At 41.7% G+C, this 20,209-nt stretch overlaps 1 protein-coding gene across 2 annotated transcripts in view; it reads left to right on the top strand.

Moving 5' to 3' along the window:
* The window catches only part of ift57 (intraflagellar transport 57 homolog (Chlamydomonas)), a 44,780-nt gene that overhangs the window by 7,116 nt on the left and 17,455 nt on the right, over positions 1-20,209 (top strand). The window contains exons 3-6 of one of the 2 annotated variants that reach the window (XM_043690229.1): positions 3,216-3,334; positions 14,989-15,079; positions 16,459-16,533; positions 17,857-17,979. In XM_043690229.1, coding sequence (XP_043546164.1) covers positions 3,216-3,334; positions 14,989-15,079; positions 16,459-16,533; positions 17,857-17,979 — 408 coding nt within the window. The remainder of the gene's footprint in view (positions 1-3,215; positions 3,335-14,988; positions 15,080-16,458; positions 16,534-17,856; positions 17,980-20,209) is intronic. The other variant, XM_043690230.1, reaches the window with a different exon arrangement.

Raw genomic sequence — 20,209 nt, 5'->3', positions numbered from 1 at the left:
CATATTTGGACAATGTTCTTTCAAGTTAACATTGCAGATCTTTTGCTTTTCAGTTTATTATCGACAATACGTGTGTGTTTGTGCGTGTGTGTGCGCGCGTGCGTGTGTATGCGTGTGTGTTGTGCGTATCTCAGTATTTTTCAAAGGAAAATATCAATGTATATATTTGCAATATCCTCTCGTCATTCCTCATTCCTTCATAATTTGAGTAACTTTGTTTTGGTCATAAATGTGTTGTTGCTGTGGTTCTGTTCGCCGAGCTGGATGTTTTTGTTGCAAACGTTTCGTCCCCTGTCTAGGTGATATCCTCAGTGCTTGGGAGCCTCCTGTGAAGTGCTTCTGTGGTGTTTCCTCCGGCATTTATAGAGTGCCATCCACAATCTCCATCAACAAACACATCGACCTGGACCCAATATACCGGCCACTACAGCGGACAGCTGAAACTGACAACCGGAAGCGGCAGGGACAGGCCACTATAAATGCCGGAGGAAACACCACTGAAGCGCTTCACAGGAGGCTTCCAAGCACTGAGGATGTCACCTAGACAGGGGACGAAATGTTTGCAACAAAAACTTCCAGCTCGGCGAACAGAACCACAGCAACGAGCACCCGAGCTACAAATCTTCTCACAAACTTTGAATTTCCTCTCTGTCTCCTGATGGCATTGATGAGTTTGCAGGTTATTCAACCATAGCAGCTGTTATGACTGTGTGCAGTCATGTAACCCCTCCCCTCAATATCCATCCGTATACTTTTAGTTAGCAAAATTTACACAGTTGGTTATATATTCTTTGATGCAACAGCTTTAAAATCAGTGGTGGAACTTCTGCAAACTCTCAAGTAAGGTTACCAAATGTTACACTTAGTCTTAGAGATGTACAGCATGGAAACAGACCCTTCAGTCCAACTCGTCCATGTCAACCAGATATCCTGACTTAATCTACTTCCATTTGCTAGCATTTGATGCATATCCCGCTAAGCCCTTTCTATTCATATACCCATCCAGATGCCTTTTAAATGGTGTAATTATACCAACCTCTACCACTTCCTATGGCAGCTCCTTACATACATGCACGAACCTCTGCGTGAAAAAGTTGCTCTTTAGATCTGTTTTAAATTTTTCCCCTCTCACCCTAAACCTCTAGTTCTGGATTCCCCCACCCCAGGGAAAAGACCTTGTCTATTTATTCTGTCCGTGCCCCCCATGATTTTATAAAGCTCTATAAGATCATCTCTCAGCCTCCGAAGCTCCAGGGAAAATAGCCCCAGCCTATTCAGCCTCTCCCTGTAGCTCAAATCCTCCAACTCTGGCAACATCCTTGTAAATCTTTTCTGAACGTTTCCAAGTTTCACAACATCCTTCTGATAGGAAAGAGACCAGAATTGCACACGATATTCCATAGGTGGCCGAACCAATGTCCTGTACTCCTATATTCAATGCTCTGTCCAATAAAGGAAATCATACCAAACATTACCTTCACTATCCTATTGTTAAACTACCTATTTGAGACGGCTCAAGTAATCCCTGATGGACTCAACCTGTAAGCCTCTCTTGGTTCGTCCTGGAGATCATACTGTGGTAGTCTGGAATATAAACTCTTGCAGACAGTTTAGTTTAAATTATTACCTTTATTTACCAATGACATCAATGTTACACTATAACATAGATATTTACAAGCCAAGCTTGAGCTAAGGTTCTCAAGCAGCGACACCAGCTCTAAGAGCATTCTCAGACTACTCCCCTTATTGCTGCAAGCCTGCTGTCTTTATACAGAAATTGGTATTAAAATTACAAAAACACCACATATCCTTAATCAGATAAGCAGCAATGAAATGGCAAAAGTTTGCAGAGGAAGAGAAACTCATTGACAGGTCTGAGTGCGCTTGACTAATTAAGCTACAAGCACACCAAAGTGGGAACCTTGATCAAGACAGGCCAAATGGTCAATTGCTTTGGTTAGTACATCATAATGAGAGATTCGTCTAAACTATGTGGAAAAGGTCATGGGGTTACCTCACTCAGCTAACATGTCCAGTATCATTGTCCTACAAAATGGCTTTTTATTTTAACATCATCTTAAATTCCCAAAATGCAAATTAAATCCTAACATTCCCGGATCTCGAGCTCCAGGGAACAAGACACAAATATTGAATCCATGACAAGCAAGTGTACACTCAAATCAGACCACAAAGAGTTAACCTTTCCACAGCTTCCATCCTCTCTCTCTCACTCTCACTCTGTCCCTTGAACCCTTAGGTCAGTGAATGTAATTTACAGAAGAATATTTTCTCTTTCTCACTCCAACTTTCTTATTACGTCCGTTTCAGCCTTCATATTTTCCTACCTTGTCAAGGTCATGAGACATTCACCCTCCAGTATAGTCAAGATTAGGGAGCTGAGCTTCATAAATTCAAATCTGCTCAGCATGGTATCCATGAAAATGTATCAGGGTTGTTCTATTATGTACTATTCCACTCAGATTATTAAATTGCAAGTTCTTTTCTTATTGAGTATGAGTTTTGTTAAGAGTCTTCAATATAAACTAGGAATTTAGTTATCCAACATCCCACTGTGAAATATGCGCGCTTCCAGCCCCTAAGGTGAGAAGGAAGTACTGCTACACATTCCACAAGTGAATAAATGTTATCACCTTATCGACACTGATCCAATTACACTAAGAACAGGTGTCCTTAATTCTTCTGAACAAATTCCTCCTCCTCCTCCTCCCCGGCCCGTCCAAACCGTGGTCAAGCGCTTTCCCACATCTCCTTAGCAGATGTCTAAGGCTACCAGCTTTCTCACTATCAGCTTCAAGTATTGAAGCTGAGAACTTCTGCTTTCAGTGCTCTTGTTACTCACTAACTAAGTCATTTTTGTTACTACTACTTTCTGTTTTATATTTGCAATTTGAAAGAATTTTCACTTTAACAAATACAGAAGAGTATGGAAATTGATTTGTTAAAAATTTATCCTTAACAATAGATTGATGAATAAAAGATGATTTGGAATTTAGTTAGCCCTATTCATTTACTGATTGTATTAAACATTCTACAGCAAATAGTGAAGGCAAGTGAAATGCCTTTCAAAAGCGCAGCATATGTTTGTCATGAAATTATTTTTTCATTACTCGTTATAATTTTCAAAGTAGCCTCAAGTGGATTCTGGGTAATTGATATCTTTAGAAAGCCAAACTATTGTTTTTCAAACACTTTAGGGTGGCTCAGTAGACTTTCCTCCCTCCAAACTTAAGCAAGGTTATGGAGAGCAGGTGTGCTATGTCCTAGATCGCTTAGCTGAAGAAGCCCTCAAGCATACTGGCTTTAACTGGAAGAGGTAAGAACTTGTGATGAAAGTCTGACTAGTATAATTCTTTGGAACATCAAGTTATGAACTTTTGTGTTGTGACTACTTATAAATAAGCATGATGTGTTTCTTTAAATATTGATTAACCTTTATGGTGCTGCATGTTGGGAGTCAAGAACAAGTAAAATCTTCAGATCAAGTAGAATTTGGAGTTGTTGGTAATTAGGCCATGAAAACTCTGGGAACATTGATATTGTCATGGAAGTGGAGTGGGTTCCAAGAAGGAATAGGGGAAGATAAAGCAGGAAAGGAGAGGGAAAACAAGACGGCTATGTAAAACTGCCAGCGAGGGCCCATTGGTAAGTGCTAGAAACCTCTCCCAGTAGAAAATAGTCATGTTTCTGAAAGAGATTTTATAGCATCTAAATGTCCATTTGGTAACAGCTGTTACATCATATAAATACATTAATTAAAGGATGATTGACCACCTTTTTTTTCCAATTTGTTGCTAAGTTGTATTAGATTTGGTATAAAGATCAATGTATACTTAAAGGGTTATAGCTGTTGAATAACATTAGCTCAGCTTTGCTAGATTCATTAGTCAATATTTAACACATTGGAGTTCCTGCCTAAGTGATATCAAGAATTGTGTTGATATATGCAGGTAATGTGGATACTGCTTATAATGGAAAAATACACTATTTTGGCATTTTTCCGATAGGTTTTCAAATGAAAGGTTCAAATGCAGATTAGAAGAGATTTTTGGTGATCTGTAAAAACCATGGTTACATGGATTAAAGCAGTGAGAAAGAAAGACTTCAGATTTCAGGACAGAAAAATGCTATTTGAAATGGCTGCAACATCCTTGGCTATAATGAGTTAAGGATTGTTTCTTTTAATTTGATACTATGTATTTAGTTGTGAATGTCAATGTTTGGGCAGATAATTGGACAGGATTTAAAAATCTAGAAAGAAGGACTATAAAACCATAAAATGTACAGGCAGAAATAGCCCATTCAATGAGTACAATGGGACCTTGATCAGATAGTTTAATCTAGATAAATGTGAGGTATTGCATTTTGAAAAGGCAACTCCGGGCAGAACTTATACACTTGGGAGCGTAAGGTCCTGGGAGTGTTGCTAAACAAGGAAATCTTGGAGTGCAAGTTCATAGTTCCTTGAAAGTAGAGTCACAGGTTGATAGGATAGTGAAGAAGGCATTTGGTATGCTTGCTTTTATTGATCAGTCCAACCAGTATAGAAGTTTGGGAGGTCATGTTATGGCTATACAGGACATGGTTAGGCCACTTTTGGAATATTGTGTGCAAGTCCGGTCTCTCTCCAATCAGAAGGATGTTGTGAAAGCTGAAAAGGTTCAGAAAAGAATTATAAGGATGTTGCCAAGGTTGGAGGCTTTGGGCTATAGGGAGAGCCTGAATATATGGGGGCTATTTTTGACAGAGTGTCAGAGGCTGAGGGGTAACCTTTTAGAGGTTTGTAAAATCATGAGGGGCATGGACAGAGTAAATAGACAAGGTCTTTTCTCAGGGGTGGGGGAGTCCAGACTGAGATGGAATAGGTTTAAGATGAAAGGGAAATAACTTAAAAGGGCTAAAAGGGGCAACGTTTTCATACAGAGGGTGGTGTGTGTATGGAATGAATTGCCAGAGGAAATATTGGAGACTGGTACAAGTACAACATTTTAAAAGGCATCTGGATGGTTATATGAGTAGGAAGAGTTTAGAGGGTATGGGCCAAATGAGGGCAAATGGTTCTAGATTTATTTAGGATATCTGATCAGCATGGACGTGTTGGACCAAAGGGTCTGTTTCCATGCTGTATATCTCTATGACTGTAAGTCAGCTCTGCCAATAAATGAGATCATGGGTGATCTGATAATCCTCAATTACATCTTCTTGCCTATTCCCTTACTGATTAAAAGTATTTCTATGAGCCTTGACTGTACTTAACGATCCAGCCACTTCGTGTAAAGAATTCCAAAAATCGTACTAGCCATTGAGAGAAGAAATTACCCCTGATCTCTGTCATAAAGATGCGACCCCTTATTCTGTGATAATACCCTCTGCTACTAGGCTGTCCCACAGCGCAAACAATGTTTTTACATATACACTGTCAAGACCCGAAGAATTTCATATTTTTCAAGGAAGTCGACGGTCATTCTTCTAAATTTTCTATTGACTACAGTCCCAATGTACTCAACCCCTCCTAATAAGACAGTCCCTCCATACTTGATATTGTCGTGGAGAAAATGTAGAGAATCACCAAGAGACACTGAGAGTTCTTCATGGAGAAGGTCTTTTATCCGCAAACAAAAAACTGTGACACTCAGAAAGCAGATTCTTGAATGCCTCCGAACCTCAGGGTCTGTGGTTCTTTATATCTTTTTTTAATCATGTTTCTGTTAGCTTATCGGCACATCCAACTGTGTTAATCAAAATTACCTCACTCCAGCTATACAATAAACCAGTGCTGTTAGTTCCCATTATCTCTTTAATTCTGCCACTATGGTATTTTCCATGTTCCACTTAATGTTATTCTATTGTCACGATTAGATATTTAATGTCTGCTTTGCAACAATGGTCTTTCATTCCAGACCCTACTTAATGGTTCTAATGCCATGATTAGATATTTTACTGTCAAGGGTCTCAAGCAGGCTGACTCTACTAACTATTAATTAGATATTTATTGTCATGTCCCAAATATTTATTGCCCCAATTCTGCCATGATGATATTTAGCAGGCGAGGCTGACTTTACTAACTGTGTTAGTTTATCCTGCCATAGTGACCTTTCAGTCTCAATCTTACTGTGCTAATTGATGTAAGAGCATTCCAGTATTCTTGCCACAGTGACCTTTTTGACTAGTGTATCATTCCACAGACCCCTTGCAACAGATTGCCAGTGGTCTCCATGCTTTAAACCTTCCCATGCTTTCATGCTCTTTATTTTCCATTATCCCTCCTTTGAGACCTATTGGTCTCACCTAGAGAAAGAAGACAATAAGCTCAGACCCTCTTGTGCCCAATACAAACAATGTAGGACCAAATAATTTTCGGAGTCTGAGACGTAAAGGGCTGTTCCTCCGTTCCTGGGGTCACTTAGGCCAAAAACCTGTCCACCAATAACCAGAACAGGAAAAAAGACCCAAGATCCCTCACAATCTAGGACCCGCGCATTCTTCAGAAATATCATCGATGTCCTCACGTGGACATATTCCTTGCACTGTGGCGGTTGTCAGATCATAATGGTAGAGCGATGGAGCTCTGTCAGAGGAGGAAGCACTTCCAGGGGTAGCTGAAATGACTACAAGTTGCCGTGTAGTGAAGCGAACTAAGAAAGACTTAATAATAGGTAAGGCACAACAAAAGACTAAGGCGACAACTAGTAAGACCACACCTATAACAAGACCAATCTTGACAAACCAAGCTCCCCAAAACCCTAATGTATTATTCAACCAATCAAGCTTGATGACCAAACCCTGCATTGTCTTTTAGCTCCTGCCTTAGGTTCTTTAGTTTTTCCATTGCTTTAGTAAAAGATTCCCCAGGGCTAGTGTGGTAGGTATAAAAGTACAACAATGCTCCCCAAACATCACACAAACCCCACCCTTTTCTGCCGGTATCCAATCTAAGACCTGTCTGTTTTGCCATGTCATTTTGGTAGTAGCATCCAATTGTTCTCCCAAGGCCACAAGGATATCGTCAGTATAATTGATAAATCTCTGCTGGTTGTAATAAATTTAATTAATCCATTCAGCATTCTTGCTAATCCCTATCACTGGGATGAGAGCCTCCCAGCCATGGCAATCGCATTGGGGGCCTTAAATTCATTAGGAATACCCCTTGGCTGTCCTCTGCTATCAATCCAAATCGTTGGATCAGAGACATACCATTGCTTAGATGGCGCAAAGCTGACTGTGACGTAGCATCAAGCTGTGCGTGTGGTGATATAACTACCTTGTGTAGGAGCATTACACGGGCACAGCTGCCACTCTAGTCAGCAGGCAGCGTCGGGCACAACCCTCCTTTCTTACCATACAGCCAAAAAGTATCTGCCAGTGGAACGCGTTGAGAATTTAAGATAGCCCCAAATGTGGTGTCCACCTCGAGTTCAATCCTAAACCCGCAAAGACCCTTAAATAGCTGACTGGTGTGGAACCATTTCACTTAAAACATTCAAAACTCAACACTTGCCCTATCCTGAAAGCATCCACGGGGAGCATGTAATTAGTCTTGCTGGTGGACCACGGGGTACTATTGCCACACCACCGTTAGAGTTGCTGCCTGCCCACATCATCCTGCTCATGGAACGTAGAGGCCTGAAGTAGGAGACACCAAAAGGGGCAATGGAATTGCATGTAAGATGATGAATCATCTGGGTTAAGAGGTCGGCTAGAGTGCTGCAAACACCATTGAGTACAGGTGGTCGAGTTATAGGGCATGGGGCAACATAGTATGAGGGTGTTGCCTTAGTACACAAGAAACAGTTCTGTTTCGCCATCATTACAGATGTGTAGTTTGCCCATTGATACCAGTGATTATCACTGGCGCGTACCCATGGTAGGGCAGCAAGGTCTGTACTTCCAATACGTCTTTGCCTCCCAGCCTGAGTGACCCTGGTATTACCAGTCCAGGTCTGCCAAGTTAATGGTCTCCAAGTCTGAGTATGCAGGCCTGGCATCAGAGAGGGGGATATTAGGGGCGTTCCCCATGTTTTCCACATCCCCGTTGCCAGGAGAAGAGCTCTGCTCCACATCTCCATCACTATCATTTCTGGAATGATCAGTATTCCCAAGAACTTCACCTGCACCCTGTTCAGAACCCTGCTGGGGGGTAGTAGCCTCCTGTGTGCCCTGCCTGTGTCCAAGTTCCTCATCCTTGGCTCCACTTACCTCATGTCAGAATTAGTTTGTGCCAGTGGGAGAGCTTTAGTACAATGATTAAGGTGGTATCATATGTGTCGTCCCTCCACTTGGATGATGGTAGGTGATGCCTTAGTCACTACGAAAGGTCCCTCTCTCCTCTGCTTATTCCAGCGTCTTCGAAAGACCTGCACATACACCCAATCCCTGGGCTTAACAGGTCCTTCCTCGTTGACAAGTGTCGGTTCCCTTTGGGTTTCCTGCAGGTGGATAGTCTCATGTATCATAGTTAGCTGCTGCATATATTGCTTAAGTTCTAAGCTTAACTGCTCCAAGCTAGGCCCTTCATAGGGGCCTGTCCACCTAGGCACTGGCATAGGTCTACCTGTGAGCATCTCATGCAGTGTTAGATTGGTCATGCGATTAGTCTGCATGCGATAACTCATTAGCGCCAGCGGCAGCACATCAACCCAATTAAGATTGATGCTTGCGCAGATCTTGTTTAATTTGACTTTCAATGTCCCATTAATCCTTTCCCCCATACCCTGTGACTGGGGATGATACACGCACCCAAACCTCTGTTTGATTCTCAAAGACAGCAGCACCAACTTAACTACTTTCTGAATAAAGGCAGACCTTATTATCTGAACTGATTTCCGACGGTATACCAAACTTTGGGATAACGTCATTCGCCAGAATTTTCACTAGTGTCCCACTTCCTGCATCTTTGGAAGGGTCAGCTTCTACCCATCGGCTAAACCTATTAATTACCACTAACATGTACTGTTTCCCTCGCACCTTTTTTTTAATCATGTCTACATTGTCAATTACTAAATGCTTAAATGGCCCTTCAGGCACTGGTATGTGTCCTATAGGGGTCGTTATTCCCTTCCTAATATTATACTATGCACACACCTCACATTGTGACAATAAATAGTCCACTGAAGCTTGCAGGTATGGTGACCAGAAACCATCCCGCTTTATCTTCCTCAGCACTTCCTCATGCATAGCAATCCAATCAGTGTGCCTCTGAAATAAGAATTGTCAACAACTGGGTGGCTGCTACCCATAAACCTTCTTCTGTGGTCCAGCGACCACCTTGATTCTGCCTAGCACCCCTCTACTTCCGTAGTGTTTGCTCAGCCAGGGTAGCCCCCCTCTGTATTTAAGTGAGGTCCTCTATCATCAGTTCTGGATCTATCTGCACCTGAGGTGCAATAACAGATGAAGAACAACCCAAAGCTATCTTAGCTGCTTCATCCGCTGCCTGATTACTCCTTATCATCATATCACTGCATTTTCTGTGTGTTTGACACTTAATGATAGCTAGTGCCTTTGGCTTCATCATTGCAGTCATCAACTCTACAATCTGTTGGCAGTGTTGTATGGGATCCCCATTGCTCTTCTGAAAGCCTCTTTCCTTCCACACTGCCCCAAACAGGTGACACACCCCATGTGCATAAACTGAATCAGTATAAATGTTAGCTTTTTTACCCTCCATCATTTCACAGGCCACCGTCAATGCTTTAAGTTCAGCCAACTGAGCTGAACGTGGCTGTGGGCAAGTTTCCAGTTTGATTGTCCTATACTGGGATTGATCCTGCCTTACAACAGCGTACCCTACATGATTCCTGCCATAATTCCTATAGCAAGAACCATCCACAAATAGAACCTCCTTATCTGCATCAGGCAGTGGTTTGGACTGTAAATCAGCCCTTAGTTTGGCAAATGCAGTCACATCATTTATACAATCATGAGGCTCTCCCTCATACTCAAGTGGGACATAGCCCGCTATGTTCCTTGTAGTGCACCTCTGTATTGTTATGTCAGGAAATGTTAGCATCTGATATGCTAATATTCTAGCTGGCGTCAGTACAAATTTCCCTTTCTCCAATAACTCTGCCATTTTATAATGAGTATATAGGATGACGGGGTAACCCATTGTTACTAAGGATGCTTTTTCATATGCAAAATAGGCAGCCGCCAATCCCTGATAGCACGGTGGATAGCCCTGAGCTACTTCATCTAGTCAGGTGCAACAGTAAGCAATTGGCTGCATTGTTCTCCCTACGCTCGCCTCCTGCATTAGTATTGCAGCTGCCTTTCCTGTCGGCCTGTTTGACACATAAAGATGAGAAGTTATGGCGTACTCGAGCAAGGCCGATGCTGAGGCTGACAGCAAGGCTCATTTAAGGGTATTGAAAACTGTCATAGTCTCTTCATTCCACTGCAAAGCACCCCTTAAACATGAATGTCCGACATCCTTCATCATCATTCTTAAGGCTGCCATAATCTCAGCATACTCCTCAATCCAATCTGCGCTAAATCCTGTCATACCCAAAAATGTCATCATTTGCCCTACTGTCTCTGACCTACAAATTTTAACAATTATTTCAATCTGACTTCGTACAATTGTCTTCGTTTCCTTAGCAACCAGCCTACCCAAATACTCGACCTGCAGTTTGCAAAACTGTAGCCTTTTCTGAGAGATCTTATGCCCCCTTCTTTCCGCCGCAACCCGCCTGCCCCCCCCGTCAGCCAGTTTTTTTTTCAAGAGGAAAAGTGTATCTCGCTCACACTGTTTCTGACTATCTGAACACAAGCATGTCATCAACATACTTCATCAGCGTACTTTCTAAAGACATACCCTCCAGTTCTGATTTTAACACATGGTTGAATACATGCGGTGAATGCTTACACCCCTGGGGCATTCTTGTATAAGTGTATTGCTGACCTTTGTATATAAAAGCAAACAGGTACCGGCAGTGCTCTGTTAGGGGAATGCTAAAGAAAGCAGAACATAAATCTACTACCGAGAACCAAGCTGCCTGTGGGGGCACATTAGTTAGCAATATGTGCAGTTTAGAAACAACTGCTGGCTAATCCTCCACTACCTCATTTACTGCTCTTAAATCATGTACAAGTCTCCATTTTGACCGGTCTGCCTTTAAGACTGGTAACAAAGGAGTGTTGCAGGGAATGTAAGTTTCTTTAAGTACCCCTGCCTTTTCCTCAATCCTTGTATTGTGGCTGCTATTCCCTCTACTGCCTCTGGTTTTAATGGATACTGCAGTCCCCAAGGCAGAATAGCTCCTGGTTTCAACCTTATTTCCACTGGGCTAGCTGATTTCACTCTCCCCACATCTGTATCATGCTGTAACCAGCTGGTAATGTATCCAATTGCTCATTACCATGTTGATCATCTTTCTCCACTGTCACTGGCATGCTCCGCTAGAGTGTTATCTTGACTTCCTTCGGATTTCCTGTCAGATGACAGCACGCTGGAATTTTAATATAGCTGCCACCCCCGGATTCCCAAACCCCTGTCATGAGCATATGCCATTCCCTAACTGTTTCTATATGCCTGGCCATAGGTCCTAAATCTTTAGATTGATATCCCTTATTTCCCAGTAAGGTTACATGTGGACATGTGGTGTGGCATCTAGTACACTATACCACTTTTCCAAGAATGCATTTCTGGAAGTGCGTTCCTGGAAAAATTGTATAGTGTACTTGGTGCCACACCACATGTAACCTTACTGGTAAATAAGAGATACCATTGCTTCACTTCTCAAATGTTGTGGAGCGGTGACTTCCTGCTGCCACTGCCTCTCTAACACCTCATCCTGAGACTCCTCAAATATCACTGTACAGTGCAGCTCAGACTTGGGTAGTCTTGCTTTAGTCAACATCGTCAACACTTCTGCTTCCCACGTCCCCAAATGTCTTGAATATGACTTGCTATATTTCCTATCCAATAAACATTAATCTCTTTAACTTCTTGCATCACTAATTGTGCATTAGCCTTTTCTACGACCAAGCCCTGCTGTGTGCATTCCAACCTTACTTCTAACTGTAGTAAAGCATCTGTTTAGACACTAATATTGGCAGAACTATCTCTCTACCTTCCATTTCTAATCTTACTGGAGCTGTAAATCGAGTTAACTGTGATTTCCCTGAGAGCCCTACAGTTTTAACAAATTTACTTGATATGGGAAGGTGAGAGACATACTGCGGCTGTACACAAGTGTATGTAGCTCCAGTATACATCATCACCGGTGTCTGCCGCCCTTCTATATTAACTTGTATTATTGGTTTTTGATCAGCCTCCCATGCTACTACAGGGTAGTGCCCCTACCCATCAAGGTTCTCAATGCATCCCTGGCACATCCCATACATGTTAACAGGTCCTGCTGGGCCTGTAGGCATCTGGGAAGTGGCCACTGGGGACTCCTGCCATCTAGGCCCGCTGTAGGGCAGAGAGGGCCCAGTCCAATAAGGGCTGTTCCTCCTAAAATGGCCCAGTTGATGGCCCCCCCTTGAGCCTGATAATTTATCATGTACCATAGTCCCCCATTCCTACGACCCTGTCCTTGGGGACCCCAGTTCTGTTTAGGCTGTTGTTTAAATCTGTCCTGCCCTGGATAAGTCACCTGTGGGAAAGCTGGCAAGGCACTTTCTGGCCCCTGTCCTGCTACCTGATAGGACCCCCCACTTTCGCCGGCACTTGATTCACGCCAGTGTTGATTACTGTGTCAGTTCTTACTGGCAACACCTTTTTAGCCTTCTCTTTTTCTTTCTTTTTAAGCTTTTCGAGCGGCATTTGCGCCACTTTCTTTGCATCAGCTACATGATCTCTAAATTCCTGGTGGCTCATTGATGATGTCAGACCCACCACCTCCTCCAGTTTTGACCTGACTTGGAAGGGCATCGCTTCAATGATGGAATTTCAGATCATTGTGGTCAGCAACTGATTAGTCTCTGTCTTGCTCTGTTTCCAGCCTTCCACTTTTTTTAACTGTTTCTCCAAGTAGGCAGCCGGGTTTTCACTTTCTCCCAGTGGATTTCTCTTTATTTATTTTGCCCTTGCTGTTCAGGCCCTCGTTTACCACGAGACGATATCTATAGGGTCTTATATTCACCATGTGGACTTTTTACTGCCAGCACGTGGACTGTTTACTACCAGCACGTGGACTTTTTACTCAGGCAATTGCTATGTTCTATTCTTACTCACCTCTTACCCCACTGAGCAGTTTTCTTGACCAACTCTCCATGTCCTTCAGCCACAATTTACCCCTCGCCTTGGACCTTTGATTGGAGAGACCCTCCGGCAGGTTCCCACACGTCTGAGTCCCCAAGGACCACCCCAAGCCAACAGAATATAGTCCGAATTCACAGCAAAAATGTTAACTTTTTTTTTATTGGGTACCCTTATTCTGTCAGTCTCGGGAGTATCCCCGGTGGACTGAGAAGTGCCCTGTTAATGCTGCCCTCTTTCCAGGTAGGTCTCTGCACGACCCTGCTCGCAGCGCCAAATTTATCGTGGTGAAAATGTAGAGAATCACCAGGAAATGCAGAGAGTTCTTCAAGAAGGTCTTTTATCCGCAAACAAAAAACTGTGACACTCAGAAAGCAGATTACTGAATGCCCCCGAACCTCAGGGTCTGTGGTTCTTTATATGTTTTTTTAATCACATTTCTGTTAGCTTATCAGCAAGTTCAAATGTGTTAATCAAAATTATCTCACTTCAGCTATACAATAAACCAATGATGTTAGTTCCCATTATCTCTTTAGTTCTGCCACAATGGTATTTTCTATATTCTACTTAATGTTATTCTAATGTCACAATTAGATATTTATGTTATCTTTGCAACAATGGTCTTTCATTCCAAACCCTACTTAATGATTCTAATGCCATGATTTTACTGTCGAGGATCTCAAGCAGGCTGACTCTACTAACTATTAATTAGTTATTTATTTTCATGTCCCAAATATTTATTGTCCCAATCCTGCCATGATGATATTTAGCAGGCGAGACTGACTTTAGTAACTGTGTTAGTTTATCCTGCCATAGTGACCTTTCAGTTTCAATCTTACTGTGCTAATTGGTGTAAGAGCATTGCCACAGTGACCTTTTTGACTAGTGTATCATTCCACAGACCCCTTTCAACAGATTGCCAGTGGCCTCCATGCTTTAACCCTTCCCATGCTTTCATGCTCTTTATTTTCCTTAGTATCAGCCTAGTGAGCCTTCTCTGGACTGCCTGCAATGTCACTATATCTTTCCTTCGATAAGGGGGCCAAAATTTCTCCGTATTTCACCTGTGCTCTGATTAGTGCCTTGTAAAGTTCTAGCAAAACGTCATGAGTACAGAATTACAATTTACAGTTAATCTTATAGTTTCTTCTAGAATCAGAACAAAGTAGTTTTCTTTAAAAAGATTTTGATATGCTGTCACATTGATAAAAATGGCAGCCATTATCGTCAAATGCTGGTTATGCTCTTTGACAGTAATACCATTCGACATCTTCACAATTAAATGTGTGGTAAGTATAACATACGCTGGAAGTCAGGCAGTACCAGGTTATACTTCAACAGGTTTATTTAAAATCACAGGCTTTCAGAGCGTTGCTCCTTTGTCAGGTGAAGTAGACAGAGGTGCACAGCCGTGGAAAACAGAGGAACCTCTATTATCCAAAGGACACAGGCGGGGAGTATTTCGTTCAGTTAATTGAATGCTGGATAACATAGTTTAGCCAAGCATCTGAACCTTGCGATCTTGTTCGGATAACTGGAAATTCGGATGATCGAATGCCAGATAGTCGAGGTTCCTCTGTATATTCTGTGCCTGTGCACCTCTCTCTACTTCACCTGATGAAGGAGCAGTGCTCTGAAAGCTTGTGATTTTAAATACACCTGTTGGACTATAACCTGGTATTGTGTGACTTCCAATTTTGTCCGCCCCAGTCCAAAACCAGCATCTTCACATCACCACAATTTTAATCACAGCTGTATTGATTTAGGCCTGAGTATCCAGCAGAGGAGATGGAAGAGGAGGCATTAATGGATGATGATGCTGAATTGACATTGAATAAGCTGGAAGATGAGTTGATTGTAAGTTATAGTTAATCATTTGCCAACTTTTATTATTTTGATTTTCAAAACAAATGTTTATTACTATTCCAGTCTATATATTCGGGGAATTAATGTCCCGCATTATGGTGACTTCAAAGATGCTTGCAGATGTCTGATCCTTGTAGGTTTATTCCTCTAATTCCTTCCCACAAATTTGTCGTCTGCACCAAGAATGTAATTGCATCCTTCCAGTCCTAGCCAAATCGATTCTGTCCTTGACCTCTCCAAGGTATCCTCTTTCTCCAGTACTGCAATGCTTCCTTTAACCAATATGAACATCCTTCTTTCTTTTAATTTTTCTGAACTTTCCTCTGAATACCCTGTTACTCAGGAATATTTAACATCCAGTCTAGCACTTCTTTCAGCCAGGTCTCCACTATCACCACTTCATAATTCCACATGAGTACCTGCGACTGGAACTACCAAATATATTTACTATATTCTGTGCATTCACATATATACAGCACAGTCCTATTTAGAATGTTTTAATTTCTTCCATATTCTGCATTCTCTATTCTAATGCTATCTGTCTCTCAGTATTTGGTGCACCCTGATAATTTTCATAATTTTTCATGGGTCTTGCATCCTGCAAAGCCTCCCCAATAGCAGCATCAAAATATTCAATTAGCAATTCATTTCCAGCTACGTTCAAGTGCAAATGGTCCTGCCCATACAGATGCCATCATCTTGAGAGCCAGTCTCAGGAATTTGAAATTCTCCCTCCTGCACCATCTTTCCAACTGCCATTTAGCTATCTATTTCTGTATTCATTTTCCCATGGTACTGGGACTAATCCCTAGATGATTACTTTTGAAGTGCTCCTTTTCAGTTTTCTGCCTAGCACTCTAAATTTTGACTGCAGGACCACTTCACCTTCCTTCCTAATTCATTGGTCCCAACATGGAGCACATCTTCAGGCTGATCACCCTTCCCCCAGAAAAATGTCCTGCAGCCATTCTGTGACACCTTTGAAAATCACAGCAGTTTATCTCAATATCAAGATTCTGACTTTTTACATTTATGCCACAATCTTCCCAACTTTCTAGCTATTTCTCATGCCCCACCAGGGAGGGGACATTTCCACCCTAGATAGCAAAAACAATTGCTTTCAAATATTATTGTATTATGTGGCTATCATGATGGCAGAAACCTAACTAGATGGGCCTCTGTTTTTTTTCCAGTCTACTGTTCCAATGTTTGTGTAATTCTCACAATAGATGACAGTGTCTGAAATATTGTGTGTCAGAAGAAAAGTCTAAAATACAGTGGGGGGGGGGAAGAAAAGAGTTCAGTAATTTTTGATAAATCTGCAAGTTTATTTTATTGATTTTAAGCTTTTCCCTGAAACTGATTTTCAGGAAGAAGCAGATGATTTTGAAGAAGGGGAGTCTTTCCTTGATTTGGAGATTTTGAAAGCTCAGGGACAGAAAATGGTGAGTTTTCTTTCAATAAACTTTCAGTGATCGGTCCCTACATTTACTATCAACCCACTTACAGGGACCGGTAATGTAGTGATTGCAATCAGGTAGATCTTTTTGACTACAAGATCCTTGGTTGGGGTTGTTAATCTGGGCCAATCAGGAAGCCCTGGCTGACCCATATAACCAGGGGATTTAGAAAGTCCTAATCGGGGGATTGACTCCGAGCTTTTTGGCCACAGCCAGCGTACCGTGCACAAGTAAATAAAGGGTGATTTGGTGATGGGATACCAGCCTCTATGCAGTTATTTCAGGTAGTATACCTCAAATTTGGCAAAGTGAAAACTGGCAGTGTCTAAAAACCAGATGTTTTCGTCATTATCAATGCATTAATTTTAATTCAGTAAAATTTAAAAGTAATACCCTACATAACTTGTTTTAGCACTCCCTTCATGTAGTTTGGCTCCAGATTAGTTGTGGTCCTCATATGTCGCTCTGTCCTGTGCTCCACATGACCTTTGATCCCTCCCAAACCAACTTGACTTGAACCACCTGACTGAAAACCCAGTAATATTTGAAATCTGGCACAGCATTGGTCTCGTAAGTTCCAGATTTTAGATACTGTACCTATGTACCATTGTATTCCCTGCTTTTGAAACATTCTCCGATCATTAGGAATATGAGCCTTTTTATGGCTTCATTTACCATATACAAGTACACAACTTTTAGAATGTCTTGCCATGTACTGTTTAATGTTCCTAGTCATCAAAAAAAAAGCAAATCTACTCATAACACTGTGGACAAATTTATATAAATTCTGTTATCTGAGCTGCTTGAATCATTGGTAACATTGTTATAAACGTAATGAAGTGCCAACATTTACAAATTCAAGCTCCAATATTGCTTTAAATTCCATTTTTAAATTACTTTGCTTCAGTTTGTCACTTTTAATCCATGAAAATACTTTAAATCTTGACTATCTAATGGGTTATCTTCCTAGTTATGACATGACAGATAGATACTTGCTACTGATTATTACTGCTGTAATTAAATGAACTCAGCAATGTAAAGGAAGGAATGAATTTTGCATGCGTTCTTTTTTTGTTGGGAGTGGGGGGGGGGCGGGGGGTGGTGAGTTGGGGAGGGTGGCCAGGAGTGGAAAGGCCTTGAGCAAGAGACCCTCTCTATCAATTGCTACTTCACTGCCTACCCCGAGTGAAATGGGTGAGTGGAACGTCACATTAATACAGATGTTGGAACAGTAATCCACTTAGTTATTCAGTTAAGTAGAGAAATAATGTTATTGTCTCACTTATCAAAAAAACATTTAAAATGTAGGAGGGGTCAGAGTCCACAAAACCAGAAGAGATTTTAGAATCGACAACAGATGCTGCTGAATGGAATCTAGAAGTGGAACGAGTTCTCCCACAACTTAAAGTTACAATCCGAACTGACAACAAGGTATGTTATTTGAATTAATGAGTGAAAACCATTCAGAGGTCATATCTTGGGTTCATCAGTGGCTACCATGATTTCCAGTTTTGTGGATTTTCTCCATTTTGTATAATTAAATATTCAGATAACATAATCCAGTATTGCACTGTAAAAAATATTTGTAAGTGGAATCAAAAGTACTGGTTAAGAATCAATACTTTTTTTAATGCACCTGATAATCATTGCCTTTCTAAACACATTTTATCTTTGATGCATTAAAGTTTGTATAATGTTTAACATTTAACTATAGTATGGAGATTTATGTACTGACTTGATTGAAATTCTTTGTTAAAAATACTTTAAATTCATATAGTACCTTTCATGACTACTGAACATCTCAAAGCACTTTACATCAATAATGTACTTTGATGTGAGGTATTATTGTAATGTAGGAAACCTGATAGCCAGTTGTCCAATCTGTCACGAATAGCAATATGATAATGATTGAAATCAGTTTTGTGGTGTTGATTTGAGGAACACATACTGACCAGGACTGTGGTGATAGCTCTCTTGAAAAAATAATGACCATCACAACCTTCAAATTCTTTTGGTTATATACTTCCCCTCCATTTGTCTACAGTTTTGCTGTGTTTCCTTATGTTAGGTTTTGTAAATGTGAAGTTGTGACTTTATCCAATCTTTATATAAATGTTGAAAGATATTTTATTTTGATTAGAGTCATAGAAATGTACAGCATGGAAACAGATTCTTCGATCCAACCTGTCCATGCCGACCAGATATCGCAACCCTTCGGTCCCACCTGCCAGCACCCGGCCCATATCCCTCCAAACCCTTCCTATTCATATACCCATCCAAATGCCTCTTAAATGTTGCAATTGTATCAGCCTCCACCACATCCTCTGGTTGCTCATTCCATACATGTACCACCCTCTGCGTGAAAAGGTTGCCCCTTAGATCTCTTTTATATCTTTCCCCTCTCACCCTAAACCTATGCCCTCTAATTCTGGACTCCCCGGCCCCAGGGAAAAGACTTTGTCTATTTATCCTATCCATGCCCCTCATTATTTTGTAAACCTCTATAATGTCATCCCTTAGCCTCCGACGCTCCAGGGAAAACAGTCCCAGCCTGTTCAGCCTCTCCCTATAGCTCAAATCCTCCAACTGTGGCAACATCCTTGTAAATCTTTTCTGAACCCTTCCAAGTTTCACAACATCTTTCCGATAGGAAGGAGACCAGAATTGCACGCAATATTCCAACAGTGACCTAACCAATGTCCTGTACAGCCGCAACATGACCTCCCAACTCCTGTACTCAGTACTCTGACCAATAAAGGAAAGCATACCAAACGCTTTCTTCACTATCATATCTACCTGCGACTCTGCTTTCAAGGAGCTATGAACCTGTACTCCAAGGTATCTTTGTTCAGCAGCACTCTCTAGGACCTTACCATTAAGTGTACAAGTCCTGCTAAGATTTGCTTTCCCAAAATGCAGCACCTCGCATTTATCTGAGTTAAACTCCATCTGTCACTTCTCAGCCCATTGGCCCATCTGGACCAGATCCTGTTGTAATCTGAGGTAACCCTCTTTGCTGTCCACTACGCCTCCAATTTTGGTGTCATCTGCAAACTTACTAACTGTACCCCTTATGCTCGCATCCAAATCATTTATGTAAATGACAAAAAGTAATTCAAGGATCCCAACACCGATCCTTGTCCACTGGTCACAGGCCTCCAGTCTGAAAAATAACCCTCCACCACCACCCTCTGTCTTCTACCTTTGAGCCAGTTCTGTATCCAAATAGCGAGTTCTCCCTGGATTCCATGAGTTCTTACATTGCTAATCAGTCTCCCATGGGGAACCTCGTCAAACGCCTTACTGAAGTCCATATAGATCACATCTACTGCTCTGCCCTCATCAATCTTCTTTGTTACTTCTTCAAAAAACTCAATCAAGTTTGTGAGACATGATTTCCCACGGACAAAGCCATGTTGACTATCCTTAATCCGTCCTTGCCTTTCGAAATACATGTACATCCTGTCCCTCAGGATTCCCTCAAACAACTTGCCTACCACTGAGGTCAGGCTCACTGGTCTATAGTTCCCTGGCTTGTCTTTACCTCCCTTCTTAAACAGTGGCACCACGTTTGCCAACCTCCAGTCTTCCGGCACCTCACCTGTGACTATCAATGATACAAATATCTCAGCAAGAAGCCCAGCAATCACTTCTCTAGCTT

This window comes from Chiloscyllium plagiosum, chromosome 5 (genome assembly GCF_004010195.1).
Source record: "Chiloscyllium plagiosum isolate BGI_BamShark_2017 chromosome 5, ASM401019v2, whole genome shotgun sequence".
NCBI classification, from domain to species: domain Eukaryota; kingdom Metazoa; phylum Chordata; class Chondrichthyes; order Orectolobiformes; family Hemiscylliidae; genus Chiloscyllium; species Chiloscyllium plagiosum.
The sequence above is the reverse complement of the archived record's forward strand: the minus strand, read 5'-3'. Positions and strand labels throughout refer to the sequence as shown.